Source organism: Typopeltis vanoorti, chromosome 6 (assembly GCF_054136105.1).
Source record: "Typopeltis vanoorti isolate ZY-2024b chromosome 6, IOZ_Tvanoo_1.0, whole genome shotgun sequence".
NCBI lineage: Eukaryota > Metazoa > Arthropoda > Arachnida > Uropygi > Thelyphonidae > Typopeltis > Typopeltis vanoorti.
This window is the reverse complement of record NC_143554.1, coordinates 135,559,535-135,575,960: the sequence shown is the minus strand read 5'-3', so window position 1 is coordinate 135,575,960 and position 16,426 is coordinate 135,559,535. Positions and strand designations below refer to the sequence as shown.

Below are 16,426 nucleotides of genomic sequence, written 5' to 3'. Positions count from 1 at the left end.
GACAATCCAAGCCCTATAATGCCTACCTCACCTACCGAAATAATCAGCATCATCAACCATCTCAAGATCAAAAAAAAAGTCCCAGGTCTCGACGGCATCACTAACAAAGTCAAGGCACTACCATGCAAAAACATAGCACATCTGACAAACATCATAAACTCCATCCTCAAATGGCAGCACTTCCCCCAGTCATGGAAAATAGCTGACATCATCCCAATTCACAAACCAGGCAAAGACCCACACCTGCCTGAAAATTACCGTCTCATCAACCTGCTATCCAACTTAGGGAAAATAGCAGAGAAAATCATCCTTATCAGACTCCAAGATCATGTCAACCAACTAAATATCATTCCACAAGAACAATTTGGCTTCCGTCAAAATCACAGCACCGCCCAAGAGATCCATATACTGGTAGAATACATCACCACAGGATTTAATTGGAATCAGCACACTGGAGCCGTCTTCCTAGACATCTCAAAAGCCTTCGATAAGCCATCCTAACACTCAACGATGTATAACCACCACTCATGGCGAGCTAAAATAGCTCACAAATCTCTTCCATCACTGCTCCTGAAACAGACAACAGGGAATATAAAAATCGTCAAGCTTTACCCTCTGCGCCATATATGTTCTGCGTCCTTCGTATTACTTTGGCGTCTGGCTCTCACTGATGAGACCTCAATAAAGGTCAAAACCAGTTGGAAGCTTGGGTGATGAATGGCAAGGCTGTAGCCCGTGAAGTTAACTGAGGCATGGCTGTTACCCCTCAGATGAGATATGAGCAAATGAGTGGCTCTGCTTGGTGGTGGGGTGAGCCTGCCACGGTGTAGAGCCAACCAGTTCTGAGAGTTCTTCTCAGTGGCAGGGTGAGCCTGTTACTGAGGGGAACAACGCTGAGTTTTTATAGTTTGACCTATACTTGAACATTCAATAAAGGTCTAAACTGGTCTGGGTTGTGGCTGTTCCCATAATGCATAGCATTATGTCTGTAAGGATATGTGCATTCCATTATGGGATACTAAGGCAACTGATGTGAATCATTAGCATCTATATACAAGTAGCCAGTCGTAAAGTGACTTCACACACAAACTTTGTTTGCTTACACTTGGATAAAGGACGAAACCAAGAATATAATTTATTGGTATCTTTAATTTATAGTATAATCAAGTGAAAAAACTTGCAAGATATACTTGTTAAGATAAAGTTTACTAACAAATTGAACTTCAACTCAGATCCTTAAATCAGGATTAGGGTGAACAGTTCATTTCCAGCAAAAGTGTACACAGACACTTTTATCCACAGTAAACCTGAATCTATGAGAAAGCGCCAATGAAGAGACGTTACCAGTTGTTTTTTGAAGTTGCCTTTCAGTGACCCTCATATTGCAGGAGTGACAATAAATTATGAAGTTCACAACAAAAAGGCAATTGCCTACTGTGGAAGGAGGCTGTTCGGCAGTTGAGTTCACTTTAATAGCAGAGAGGATCGCATTTAAGATAGAGCATTGAGGAAGTCCCTCTTCTTGATGATATGGCCAAGATAACATGCTTCCCACTCAGACTTAAAATACTCTACTGGATAGAAAGTTTTTGAAAATAAAACAGGAAGGTGTCCCCTCAGATCAAGATTAAACAGATCTTTTAATATGCTACATCTTCAGTCTGGGTTATAAGCTTTTTTTCATGCACATCCTATACATGTTTCTAAACAGCCAAATGGCTCAAGGTAGACTGGTGTCTACGAAAACCGCATTGTACTTTAGAAAGAATTTTGTTTCTTTCTGTTTGCCTTACAGTTTGCCATTTTTTCCAAGATCTTACAAAGACAGCTAGTTGGAACACTGGGACAATAATTATTCGTCTGGGATGGATTCTTACTTGGCTTTGTGATAGCAATGATAATCGACCTAATTCAAGAATCCAGAAACTTTTCCACCGTAAATATTCTATAGTAAGAATAGGAGATCCATAGAAGATAGTGGAAGGTGTTTTATCATCTCATAATTGATGTCATCAGGAACAGCTGTGCTAGGAGAGAAGAGCTCTTTTTAGTTCCTCCTTAACAAATGACCTATTGTATGGCTCAATTGCTTACCTTGGTACGTAGCTTAGCTGCTGTTTCTCTTGTTGTTCTTTCAAAATTAAAAAATACGGAGGATAGGAAACTAAGATTCTGGCAAATTTTTTCCTAAAGTGTCTGCAGTAGCTTCAGGGATCTGCAACAGTACATTCATTATGTTCCATGATAGACAAATGGTGTTTTCTTTGTCTACCTTTCATCTTCCGAATTTTATCCCAAAATTTTTACGCTGATTGTTTGATTAATTGATGATGTAAATTGGATCCAAGATTGTTTTTGATTCTGTCATCTCACATCTGAGAAGAACTGTTCATTTGTTTGCTGAAGATGCAAAGTTGGGTAGAGCAATAATGAATGCACAGGATGTCAAAATTTTGCAGGATGATTTGGATAGTTTGGAGGACTGGGCTAAGGAGAATGGGTCAATTTAATGTGGCAAAATGTAAGGTTATGCATTTTGGGGTGAAAATATTAGCAGCACTATACCACATTGGTGGAACTGTACTCCAGGAGATTGACGAGGCCAGGGATTTGGAGTGTTAGTGGATAGGGAGTTGAAGTTTAGGGGGCACATTGCAAAAGTGGCTAAATCAGCTCATCAAATCACTTGGTTACTGAAGAATACTTTGACGAGCAGAAACAAACAAGTTATTGTTCCTCTGTATCGAGCCTTGATAAGACCCCATCTAGACTATTGTGCCCAGATTTGGGTGCCAGGGGGGTTTCTTGTTGATGGAGAGGAGGTGGGGAGGATCCAGAGACGAGTGACCAAGATGGTAGCAGGTCTATGGAATGAACCTTATGAGAACAGGTTGAAGATTTGTGGGTTGCAGAAATTGGTTAATATGTGGAAAAGGGGTGATATGATTGAGACATTGAAATTACTGAAGGGTTTTTATAAGATTAATTCAGAAGATATTTTTGAGAATAGGACTGGTAGTGGAAGGACTAGAGGCCATCCATGGAAACTGGACAAGAGTGTGGTTAGCAAGGGTGTTAGAGCTAGGTTTTTTACTTGGAGAGTGGTGAATGAGTGGAATAAACTGCCAGAGTCTGTTGTGGGTGCCATGACTGTGAATGAGTTCAAGGCAAAGTATGAGATATACTGTGTGAATCTATCATACTTAAATAGTTGCTCTTGACATGATGTTAGGGCCTCCCTCGATGAGTCTAAGGACTCCTTGCAGTTGCCCGTAATAATAATAATGTGCTTTGGCCTGAGCACATTTAAATGTTATTAAGTTTGTTGTTGTAGGGTATCTATGAAATATACCCCATGCTCTTATCTTGATCTTTTTTAGCTGCTTGGCACTCCAGGTTCCACTAAGGCTTTAGATAGAGTGGATATTAGGATGGTGTTGTGTAATTGCTGCATGAGCAATGTGATCAGTTACATACTCACTGCTTCATTGATAGTTGTTTGGCTGACTGCTTCAGTATTAAATTTTGCAATGTGGGAAATGTATTCCATCCTGGTCCATTTTCCACATGGGCATCCCTGTAGGAGAGCACAGTTCCTGTGAAGACATAGTACTAATGACGGGAAAATGATCGTTTCTATATATGTTTTCTTCAACATCCCGTGTGAGCATTGGATAAATGGCAGGAGAGAAGATTGTAGGATTGATTGCAGAATAAGAGTGGTGTATAATAATATGGTGTAAATTGGACACCACATCGAACAGTATATAGTCTACATTTGAACTGTTAGTCAACAAGTTAGAATTGAGGGAGAGACAGGAAGATGGTTTGATGTTAAATCAGGTTTGAGACATGGATATATGTTGTTCTCACTGTTATTCATCATCTGTATGGATGAGACATTATGAAGGAAAGTGGTGTTAAACGTGATATCAAAATTAGAGATGTTAATCTGTTTACTTTATGCAGATGATGTGATAATCCTAAATAAATCCACTGCAGGATTGGATTCCCTGTCTAAATTAAATAATTGTTGTAATAAATTTGGTATATAAAAATCAGCAATAAAAAGACAGACAGTGAAATAAGCAGTAACATTGAAGACATCAACTGCATTCTGAATGGAGAACCTATAGAACAAGTAAAACATTTTAGCTATTTGGCACACACATTTTAGTGAAGATGGCAAAATAAATATGGAAATAAATAGCAAAGCTGATATAGTATGAAGTCAACTGAATAAATTTATATGGAAAAAGAGAGAAATTAATTAAAACATTAGACTAGCTGTGTACAAGACAGTGTTCGAACAAGTTTTAACATATGGATCTCTGAGCTAGGTTAGAAATAAAACACTTGATTAAAGACTAGAGACCATAGATATGAAAGTTCTGAGAATGATTAGGGGAGTGAACTAGCATTAATGGCAATGTTATATTAAAAAGTTTTTCCACTTCGTTAGAAATTAAACTTTCCAAGAAGCAAATAAACTTTGCACATGAAGTATCTTCACAACCAGGCTACTTGTATATAGACGCTGATGACATCATGCCAATTGCCTTTTTATCCCATAATGCAAAGTATGATCGTTTCTATATATGTTTTCTTCAACATCCCGTGTGAGCATTGGATAAATGGCAGGAGAGAAGATTGTAGGATTGATTGCAGAATAAGAGTGGTGTATAATAATATGGTGTAAATTGGACACCACATCGAACAGTATATAGTCTACATTTGAACTGTTAGTCAACAAGTTAGAATTGAGGGAGAGACATGAAGATGGTTTGATGTTAAATCAGGTTTGAGACATGGATATATGTTGTTCTCACTGTTATTCATCATCTGTATGGATGAGACATTATGAAGGAAAGTGGTGTTAAACGTGATATCAAAATTAGAGATGTTAATCTGTTTACTTTATGCAGATGATGTGATAATCCTAAATAAATCCACTGCAGGATTGGATTCCCTGTCTAAATTAAATAATTGTTGTAATAAATTTGGTATATAAAAATCAGCAATAAAAAGACAGACAGTGAAATAAGCAGTAACATTGAAGACATCAACTGCATTCTGAATGGAGAACCTATAGAACAAGTAAAACATTTTAGCTATTTGGCACACACATTTTAGTGAAGATGGCAAAATAAATATGGAAATAAATAGCAAAGCTGATATAGTATGAAGTCAACTGAATAAATTTATATGGAAAAAGAGAGAAATTAATTAAAACATTAGACTAGCTGTGTACAAGACAGTGTTCGAACAAGTTTTAACATATGGATCTCTGAGCTAGGTTAGAAATAAAACACTTGATTAAAGACTAGAGACCATAGATATGAAAGTTCTGAGAATGATTAGGGGAGTGAACTAGCATTAATGGCAATGTTATATTAAAAAGTTTTTCCACTTCGTTAGAAATTAAACTTTCCAAGAAGCAAATAAACTTTGCACATGAAGTATCTTCACAACCAGGCTACTTGTATATAGACGCTGATGACATCATGCCAATTGCCTTTTTATCCCATAATGCAAAGTACACTTCCTTTCAGAAGTGCATATTGCAATATATTGCTATTCTGAGCAGTCTCTCAGAGTTCATACCAGTCCACTGTCTGATATCTGATAGCCAAGATTTTCTTCGTCTTCCTTGTCCTCTTCTTCCATTTATCTTCCCTTTTATAATCAATTGAAGTATCTTATATTTTTCATTACGAAGTAGGTGACCAAGATATGAAGTTTTCCTTCTTTTTATGGTATCTAAAAGTTCACGTGATTTCCCCATTTGTTCCGGTACTTCCTGATTGGACATTTTTGCTGTCCATGGGATTTTTAACATTCGTCTGTATAACCACATCTCAAAGGCTTCGAGTCTTTTTATTGATGTTGTCTTCAAGGTCCAAGTTTCTGCACCGTACAGCAGTACAGACCATACATAGCATTTAACCATGTGTACTCTAAGCTCTAAGTTTAAACTGCGGTTACACAGTGTTGATTTCATCAAGAGAAAATTTTTTCTTGCCATTTCAATTCTAACTTTTATTTCCATTTCTGGATTGCAATCTTCATTTAACCAGCTTCCGAGATATTTAAACTTTGCCACTCTTTCTATTTGTTTCCTATGTAAAGAAAGTGCTAAATTAAGAATTGGTTTTTTACTTATGACCATGAATTTAGTTTTGGTGATATTTATTTTTAATCCCATTTTTTCACTCTCTGCATTTATTAGTTCCAAAAGATTTTGAAGATCCTGATTTTAGAATGCACGGACCTTCCTTATGTTCATAAGTATTTTCTGGGTTCTGTCTGTTATCAGTAAAGAGTTCTTCTATATATTTCACCCATTCTTGTATTTTGTCATCCTTTTTGGATATAATTTCTCCCTTTTTGTTTCGAAGGATACAGAATTGATTTTTCTTATATATACCTGAGGTCTCTTTCATCTTTTTGTGTAGATTAAAATTGTCATGTTTTTCCTGTAGAATTTCTATTTCTTTACATTTTTCATTCATCCAGATTTCTTTTGCTTTTTTGATCTTGTGTTTAATAATTTTCTGAACCTATATTTTGTTGGATTATGATTTTTATATGATCTGCGTTGATCCATGAAGAAAGAATTTCATCAGTCATCCAATCTTTCTTTTTTACTGCTCTATTAGGACATAAGTTATTGGTACATTTCTCTATGAAGACAGATTTCAATTTGTTCCACGATTCATCAACCCTCATGATGTCATCATTCTTGATAAGTGGTAGCTCTTGATTCAGATCTTGACTCAATTTGCTTCTTATCTCTGTGTTTTTTAATTTTCCCAAATCAAACCTTTTTTGTTGATGTTTCTTAAGCATAGCTTTCAGTCTAAGTTGTAACTCTGCCACCAGTAGGTTATGATCAGAAACAATATCTACACTAGGATAGGTTTTTGTACTCTTTATAGAACTTCGAAATCGTTGATTAATTAGTAAGTAATCAATTTGGTTTCTGACTATATTCCCATTATTATCCTGTGGTGATCGCCAAGTATACAATCTTCGAGGTGGTAGTTTAAACCATGTGTTTGTGATTATTAGCTCCTCTTCCTGGCAGAATTGAAAAAGACGGTCACCGCTCTCATTTCTTGTGCCCAGTCCATGTTCGCCAACTACATCTCCACTTCTACCTTTCCCAACTTTAGCACTGAAATTACCCATGACTATGTTAATATCATGCTTTTTTGTGTTTTTCATTAGCTCTTTTAATTGATCATAAAATTCTTCAATCTCGGTATCACTCTTGTCAGCAGTAGGGGCATAGATTTGTATAAGATTAACATCTAGTGGTTGTCCTTTCAGTTTTAATAACATCGTCTTATCTGAGTAAGGGATGAAGCTCAACAGTGACTTATTGATATCTTTGTTTATTATTATTCCAACTCCGTTTTGATGGTTGTTTTCACAACTTCCAGAGTGATACATTGTCATGTCATTGACTTGAGTTTTGCCTGATCCTGGCCACCTAACTTCACTCATTCCTAAAATTCCAATTTCAAGTCTTTTCATTTTTTGGATAGTATTTCTTACTTACCTGCTTCATACAAGGTTCTGACATTCCAGGTTCCTAGTTTTACTGAGCGCACCATGTTGAGCCTGGGGATTCTTCGCACCCCTGTCCCATTTAAGGGACCATTTAACTCAGGGCCATTTGTGTAGATTTGCTCGCCATGGTGGTTAGTCTGGAGAGAGAATGGAGCAGTAGTTTTTCCATTTGCTTTCTGCTCTGCAGTATTACAGACGTACACAATGAACTGTATTGCCATCTGCAATTTTCTAATCACAAGCTTTACCGTCATCATGAGACTTCAACCTTGTGTCAGTACTGACAAAGCTGCTTCCCTTTGCCAGAGGATTGAATCCTTTATTTTTCCTTGTAACCCTAGGTATGGGCCCTAACTGGGTACTGACAGCCGGAGCCAGCTGAGCCCGGGTTGTTTATAGAGGTCTGCTCCTCTGAAGATTCTTCCGCACATTTCACTGTTGGGATATAAATCCTCTTCCACTGATTTGTCCATTGTTCTTCACAGAGGTCCGTTAGCATCCTTGTAGGGAGTGTACCCTACGGAAGGTCCCAGGGAGCACGATGTGGACATGGACTTGCCTCACTCCCCTTGCATAGCAATATACACTTTCAGAAGTGTATATTGCTATGCATTGTTCTCATAATGCATAGCAATATACACTTCTGAAAGGGTGTGTGCTTTGCATTATAAGATATTAAGGCAGTTGATGTGAAGTCATTAGCCTCTGTATGCAAGTAGCCTAGTTGTGAAGATATTTTGCATGCAAACTTTTGTTTGCTTACACGTCAGTTAAACAAGAATATAATTTCTTGGCAAGTTTAATTTAGTGTTATATTAAAACGAGGATATTAGGAAAGAACTTGACATTGTTTAGTATTCAGGAATGTGTTAGCATAGCTATTCTCACATAAACAGAATGGGAGTGGAACAGTTAGCAAAACAAGTGTTGTTTGTCGAGATGGCAGGCAAAAGACCCAGAGGAAGATAAAAATGTAGGTGGATTGATACAGTAAAAAGTGACTTAGAAGACAGAAAGATAAAATCTTAGAATATTGGAGTTTACATGTAACAGATTAATTTGAAGGAAAATTGTTGATGGGAAGTTAGTAATGAAGAGATTTTTAGCAGCTCAACAATTAAACAGCAATGATGACTGTGAAAAGTATGTAAAAACACTGGCAGCAGGTTACTTTGATGAGGGAGATACAAAACCCAATTCGCTGTTGTGACAAATTTCTCAGTGTAAAGGCAAACACGTGAAGTAGCTGAAACTATGTCTAAACTTATGACAAATGATGATATCAAAATTGGAGATGTTAATGTCAGCTCTTTGCTTTATGCGGATGATGTTATACTTCTAAATAAATCCGCTACAAGTCTGCAAGATTCTCTGACTAAATTGAATAGCTGTTGTAATAGATATGGTATGAAGGTCAGCAATAAAAAGACAAAGACAATGAAAATAGGCAGAATCATTGAAAATGTCAACTGTGTTGTGAATGGAGAACCTGTGGAACAAGTAAAACATTTCAGCTACTTAGGCACAATTTTTACTGAAGATGGTAAATTAAATATAGAAATAGACAACAGAATCAGCAAAGCTGGTATGGTGGGAAGTCAAATGAATAAATTCATATGGAATAAGAAAGAAATTAGTCGGAACACTAAATTAGCTGTATACAAGACTGTGTTCAAACCAATTTTAACTTATGGATCTGAGAGCTGGGTCAGAAGTAAAACACTTGACCAAAGACTAGAGACCGCAGATATGAGAGTCCTGAGAAAGATTAGAGGCGTGAACAGATGGCATCAATGGCAATATCATATTAAAAATGAGGATATTAGGAAAGAACTTGACATTGTCAGCATCCAGGAATGCGTTAGCAGAGCTAATCTCAGATGGTATGGTCACTTAAATAGAATGGGAGAGGAAAGATTAGCAAAACAAGTGTTCTCTGCCAGGTTGGCAGGAAAACGACCCAGAGGAAGACCAAGATATAGGTGGATTGATACGGTTCAAAGTGCCTTAGACGATAGAAATATAAAATCTGATAATGCTGGAGTCTTGACAAGTAACAGACTGATTTGGAGGAAAATTGTAGATAGGAATTTAGTAATGATGTAATTTTTTCATGTAGTACTGTACCTGTACACCCCTTGAGGGTACATGGCAGGAATTTGATGATGATGAACTTATGACAAAGTAATATTGAAAATATTATTTCATTCATTTTCCACCAATTGGAACATAGTTTCTGGATGTGCCTCGTATCTCCGTTTCATTGGTGCTGCATGTCAATGCACACTGCCATGTGGCAAGACCATTGAAAGACTTTTTGATGCAGTGGGAGCTGTACTACATTCTTCCCACTTGCCAGACATAAGTCCCTGTGACTTTGATCTATTTCCAGTGAAGGAATCCCTCTTAGGCAAGTAGTTTTGCAACTATTAACAGGGTAGATATGGCTATATTAAAGACATCATGTTGTTTTTGTGAGATCACAGCAGTAAATAATATACCATTACATGGGCCATTCAGCTGGTCAGCATACTGTCATGGATCACAGATACAGAATCCTGGAGAAGGTACGTGGACTGCTGCATGTGCACATGCTTTTCTCTGTCTTGGAGCTTCGTTTTATGTAGTGCAACCATTCCAACCTCTTTCTACTCCCTTGGGAATTCATCAGAGCTGACTTGCCATAGTGATACATGAAATGAATTAAACAACCTAGCCAGGGGCAATGCCAAGTCCTCTGCATTTTCTCGTAATAAGCAAGCTGAGATTCTGCAATATGATGAACTGGAAGCGCTTCCAGTTCATCATCCTCTATTCCTACATTAATTCTTGTCATATCTGTTGCTGCAATAGCTTCACCTGAATGATAGTAAATCCTTGCAAAGTTGTCACTCAGTAACTCAACTTTGTTGTCTGTTTCTGTCACCTCCCTACCATCAGTAGTCATTAAAATTACCCTTTCATAAGAATTCTTCCTTTTACTTACCACATAGTGAAAGAAATCGTCCAAATTGCCTTTAGATTATTCAGCTAATTTCCTGTCATCATTTTTGAATTTGCCTGTATCTTGTACTGCTCATGAGCTTGCTGATTACCTTCTACCTTACATATCCTCCACCATTGTTTCTTTTTTTGCAGCTCCTGCTCAGTGATACTGCTCATTCATCTATCTCGTATCTAATTTATCCAGCTTGTATGCAGTCTGGTATCACTGCCTTTGGACCCCCCCCCCCCCCAGTGGCCATTTCTTATGCACTGTTAACATCCTTCTCCTGCAGATTGTTATGCCATGGCACTTCTTGAAGTCCAAGTAATGTATAGTGTGAATGGGGTAGTGTATACTACCCCATTCAATTTTGTTATCTGAGAGACTGCATCATGCTTCTTCTTTTTTTTTTTTTTGGTCATTCTTGCACTCCCATAGCTCTAGTTTTCCTGATTTTGCACTGCCACACCCTCAGCAAATAATGCTTCCTTGAGATACATAACCCATTTAAGTGCAAACCATCAACAATATATAAATGCTTCTGTCCATAAGCCTATAAACTAAACATCATTCCTTCCACACAACCTATACATTGATTAGTTTGCAATCATTGCCCTTCTTCTCAACTCACTTCTGTTATTACTAACCTCCTTTACTTTTTTTTTTTTTAGGTGAGAGATGAATTTCATCACCCACTACTCTGCTTATTGGAGGTCCGAAGTAGCTTGAAAAAGTTCCATGTTTGGTCTCTAAAGCAGGGTTTCCTGACTATGTAAAAAAAATAAATAAATAAAAAATAGACAAAAACAAAATCCTTAGCCCACTCACAGTACAAAATGTACTGTAGGTTTACAAATAACCTTTCTTGGGTGGGAGCAACATAAAATATATGTATATAAATGATGAATAACATTGGAGATAGTGCACCCTTGTCTCTCACCCTGATTTTATATCAAACCATTTTTCTGTACCTCCTTGAATTCCAATTACTGACTTAAATACAGACTTCCCTACACATTCTCCATTCCATCATATAGCTTGCACTCACTCTCAAAACACTTTCTACAGATTTGCTCAGCAGTCTTGCTATCCTTCAACATATCTTTAATTTTTGTATGGGGTGGGGCAGGGAAATTGTTCACAAACATCCTATTCATTGTGGGATTCATGCTGACATCCTATAGTTGTGGAGCAGATACACTGTCTATTCAGCCAGCCAGACCAGCAATACTTAATATTTACTGAAATGAATGTTAGTTTCAAATTGTAGCAAAATCTCATGCCTTGTATTCTATACATGCATTTTTGGATTTTTATGATAAATACTGCTTTTTAAATTAAAAAAAATTACAGAAATGAGTATTAGTTTCAAAATTTAGTCTGTTTTTTCAGTGATATATGAATAAAATTCATTCATATTTTCCTATGATAAATACTATTACAATTCTAAGTACTATCATTGATATCTGGATAATAAATATGTTACTTATAAATTTATCTTTGTTGTTTTCAGTTCTGCATGCCCACCAGTTCATGGCCAGTGAGTATGCCATCAGCATTATTTCTACTAAACTTGGAGAGGATCCAAACACATATTATATTGTCGGTACTGCAATTGTCATCCCAGATGAGTCTGAACCAAAGCAGGGAAGATTTGTTATTTTCCACTGGGCAGATGGTGAGAGTTATCTTTGTCTTTCTTAGGTAAAAAAAGACTCAGTAAATATTCTAATGTTTTTTGTAAATTTGTGACATTTACTCTTGTGCAAAATGTTAGTGTTTGCTGCTTCTTTTTTTTTTTTTTTTCTTTGATAAATTTTTGAAAATTTAGGAGTGATATGATGTAGTTGCACACTGCTTCTGATGTGATTTAAAAATGCTTTGCTATACTGAATGTATTCTGAAATACAGTATTGTAATTGTACTGCAATTGTCATCCCAGATGAGTCTGAACCAAAGCAGGGAAGATTTGTTATTTTCCACTGGACAGATGGTGAGAGTTATCTTTGTCTTTCTTAGGTAAAAAAAGACTCAGTAAATATTCTAATGTTTTTTTGTAAATTTATGACATTTACTCTTGTGCAAAATGTTAGCTTTTGCTTCTTTTTTTTTCTTTGATAAATTTTTGAAAATTTAGGAGTGGTATGATGTAGTTGCACACTCCTGTGTTGTAACTTTTGGAACACAGTGCATGTTACAGAAAAACACGTTAGCTGTGATACTACAGAAAAATGCATAACTTTTTTTTTTTTTTTTGTCAAAAATTACTTGCACACTGATCCTTTCAATACGGGTTTATCACAGGTACTGAATTTACAAATTTTGTCAGTGTTATACAAATGAACATGCACTGTCCATTATGATTTTAGCAGATTCCTTGTTTTATGTTGTATTCAGACACAGATTGATTTGGTGTGATGGAGTAGAGTAACTCTTTTAGCATTATTTAGTCCATTGTTGCTTCTGATGTGATTTAAAAATGCTTTGCTATACTGAATGTATTCTGAAATACAGTATTGTGAATTTGACTTGTTTCTACAATTATGAGTTCTCCCATCCTAATTTATATGAAGAAGTATTTTGCATATTTTCACTATCACATCAGATATCTGCTGTAATCAAAATAAGTCATTTGTCTAAGAAAGAGATTTGAGTTAGCCAGTCTTATGATGAAAAAGGTTTGTTAATTTAGGATCTTATACAAAGATGGCAGGGTTTCTCCCTTCTAGAAACTCATTCCATTCCTCTTCCTGTTCCGACACAGACAAAACCTATTGTACAAAAATTTTAATGTAAGTCTATTCATTTGGCCAGAAATAGACCATTGAACCTACTACATGATTGGCCAGATTTGATGCACAGTAGATCATGATTAATTTGAAGCTTGGAAGATCCAAAGTTTTCAGCTTTGAATTAATTGAATTTTAATTATACAAACATTTCTGCAGTTCACTCATACTACCTACATTATCTTTCTTTCCATCTCACTTTCTCCATGAAGTCAGATACCTTCTAAATCGGTATTTATAATAAGGTTGCATGACTTGTGATCTTTTCTTAAGTTCATTCTTTGTTTAAAAAGCCACCATGCCAAACTTACTACCTCTCTCTCAAAAATAAAATTATATTCCGACATGTTCAATAGTAACTGCAACACCTTCATAGTAAGTTGTGGGCACTGCTACCAATATTTAAACTTTGTTATCATTGCACCAGTCAGTGACTGAAAGTCACAGCTGTGGTTTGCTCTTTCAGATGAAAAAAAAAAAAGGATACTGTTTTTTGTAACCTATGTATCATACATGGTCAAATTGTATAATCTTAGTTCTAATAATTTAATCTTTATTAATTGAAAACATAGCTTTAATTGATCTGATAATGCTATATATCTGATATATCTGATAACAAATTTATCTGATGTGCAGCCAAATAGTGCACATGTCATCAATGTTGCACAGCCAGAGGAAGCATTTTAATGGGGATGAGCTTATTGGATCTGTCAATAGCATGAGAGAATTTGTCCATAACCAAGGGAAGCATTTCTCCAACTGCGGAGAGTCTTCATGCCATCTTGATCTGGGAGGCTGCTAAACGTGAAATTTTCAATTAAGAATATTGGTGATTATGACAAATTCAGCTTGAAGCTGTTCCATTGCTTAAGAAATTGTGGGAAGGATGTTAGTAATGAGAAATGTTCAACAGGTATTTAAGAAAAGCAGTAGGAAATTGCATGCATTGGGTACAAAGGATACATCATATGGGAGTTAAATAGATGAGTAACATCATTAAGCTGGAGCTTCAAAAAAAAAAAAAAAAATACTATGAAGTGACTATATGGAGAAAAATGATAGCAGGCTCATGAGCAATACAATGCTTAAGAAAAAAAGGTGACTATCATGGTGTGATAGGCAAAATCAAATAATGAGAGATAATTAGCATGCGAGCCAAAGAAATGTCAAGAAGTTCTTTTGCTACGTGGCTAGCAAAAGGAAAAATGATTATGGAAAGATAATGTTAATAAATGCTGACAGAAGCAGAAAAAAATAGTTGAATTACTTGTGATCACTTTGCAAACATGTATCATCCAGGTGGAAATAATTCAGTGACTAATGTGACAAGGGCTGAGATGAGAATAGAGTAGGGTATTCAGGATGTACAGAAGTGTTGGTGTGAATTTAGCCATGGGTTGAATGAGACATCAGCCCATCTGTTACAGCAAAGTTTTTGAGAAACAGCAGTGCCCTTGGAACTGGCACAGAGCTAAGAGAGTAAAAAGAGGCACACTATTTGGCAAATTAGTCCAAAACTGAGGTAGAAAATTATGTCAGGATTGGGATTCAGAATTAGGTTGATAGTAGATGGGAGAAAACATGGCATATGAGGAGAAGGATTTGTAGTAATTCCTTTCTCTTTTTTTCTTACCACCAAAGGCTGTAAGCCTATATAGTACATTAGTACCATGTGTGGAATAAGTTTTTTTCTATTTTTATTAATTTTCTATTTTTTTAAATATTTTTATTTTTTGTATAAACCAGAAACTGCTCTAGAGACCAAACATTGAACTGTTTCAAGCCACTTCAGTCCTCCAATAAACTAGGCATAGTCTCACACTGGGGAATGAAAATTCATCTCTCATCTCAAACATATGCCCACGATGGATTTGAACCTACAGCCTGTTGGTTGGACAACTCGTATGCTAACCACTCAGCCAACCAGACTGGCAAATTGGTTAAAGGGAACATTGCTACACCATGATATTGCTAGACTTTGAGAGGCATTTGAGAATACCATAAGGAATTCTATGAGATAAATTGTTGCAAATAGGATGGATATGAAGTTGGTAACAGGATAAGCGGGTATTAATGGACAAACTCCAGAGAATAGCATATGATGGAGGAGAATCTGTAGGTGACCAGTGGTTAACAGGATGGACAGAGAGAGTGTTTGACAGGGGTAACAGTTGCATCTGTTCAACTTATACATTAATGATATTTGGAATATCCAGGTGTTTGCCAGTGATGCTAAACTGAGCAGAGCAATAGTTAAGAAAGGTGATATAGAGATTCTACAGGATGATCAAAATAGACTGGTAGTTTTGGCAAAGAATATTGGCTGCCAGTTGAGCTTGTCAAATTTTAAAGTTACGGACTTTGAGGTTAAAAAGCTACAGGCTATGTATTATTTCATACTTCAAGACTTCAAGAAATTGATGAAACTGTGGATTTAGGGATAATGATGATAGAGTTTAAGTTTCAAAGGACATATTGCAAAAGTGTGCAAAATAGCTCAAAGTATCACTTGGGTGTTAAGAAACACATTGACAAGCAGGTACAAGGAAATTATCATCCTTTATAAAGTTGTGATGCTACCACATCTGGACAATTGTATACATATTTGGCAACATGGGTTTCTTGACAATGTGGAAGAGGTGAAGAGAACTCCACAAGAACTTCAGAAACAAGATAAATGTGTTTCTGAAGTTCTTGTGGAGTTCTTACTATGAGGATAAACTTGAGATTTATGGCTTAAAGTTTAGCTTATAGGAGCAAAAAAAAAAAAAAAGGAATATGATATAAACATGGATTAAACTAAAGTGGGTTTTATAGAATAGATGCTAAGGAATATGCATGACTTGATGGGGAGAGAACAAGAGATCACCCATGGAAGTTGTGTAATATGTGATTAGCAAAGGTATAAGGAACTGAATTTTTGTTTTGGAGAGTGGTGAATGTTAGTGGAGTGGAGAGTGGAGATGTTATCCTATTATATAAATTTGCTGCACTTCTCAAGAATCTTTAACCAAATTACATAATTGCTATGACAAATCTGCAACAGTAAAAGTGCTGAACTTGTGCAAATGAGGAG

General features: G+C 36.2%; 1 protein-coding gene across 1 annotated transcript in view; it reads left to right on the top strand.

The window, feature by feature from the left end:
- pic (DNA damage-binding protein pic) overlaps positions 1–16,426 on the top strand; it is a 359,026-nt gene that overhangs the window by 242,866 nt on the left and 99,734 nt on the right. Inside the window, exon 18 of the mRNA XM_090394454.1 lies at positions 12,075–12,239. Within this exon, the coding sequence (XP_090250580.1) occupies positions 12,075–12,239 (165 nt within the window). The remainder of the gene's footprint in view (positions 1–12,074; positions 12,240–16,426) is intronic.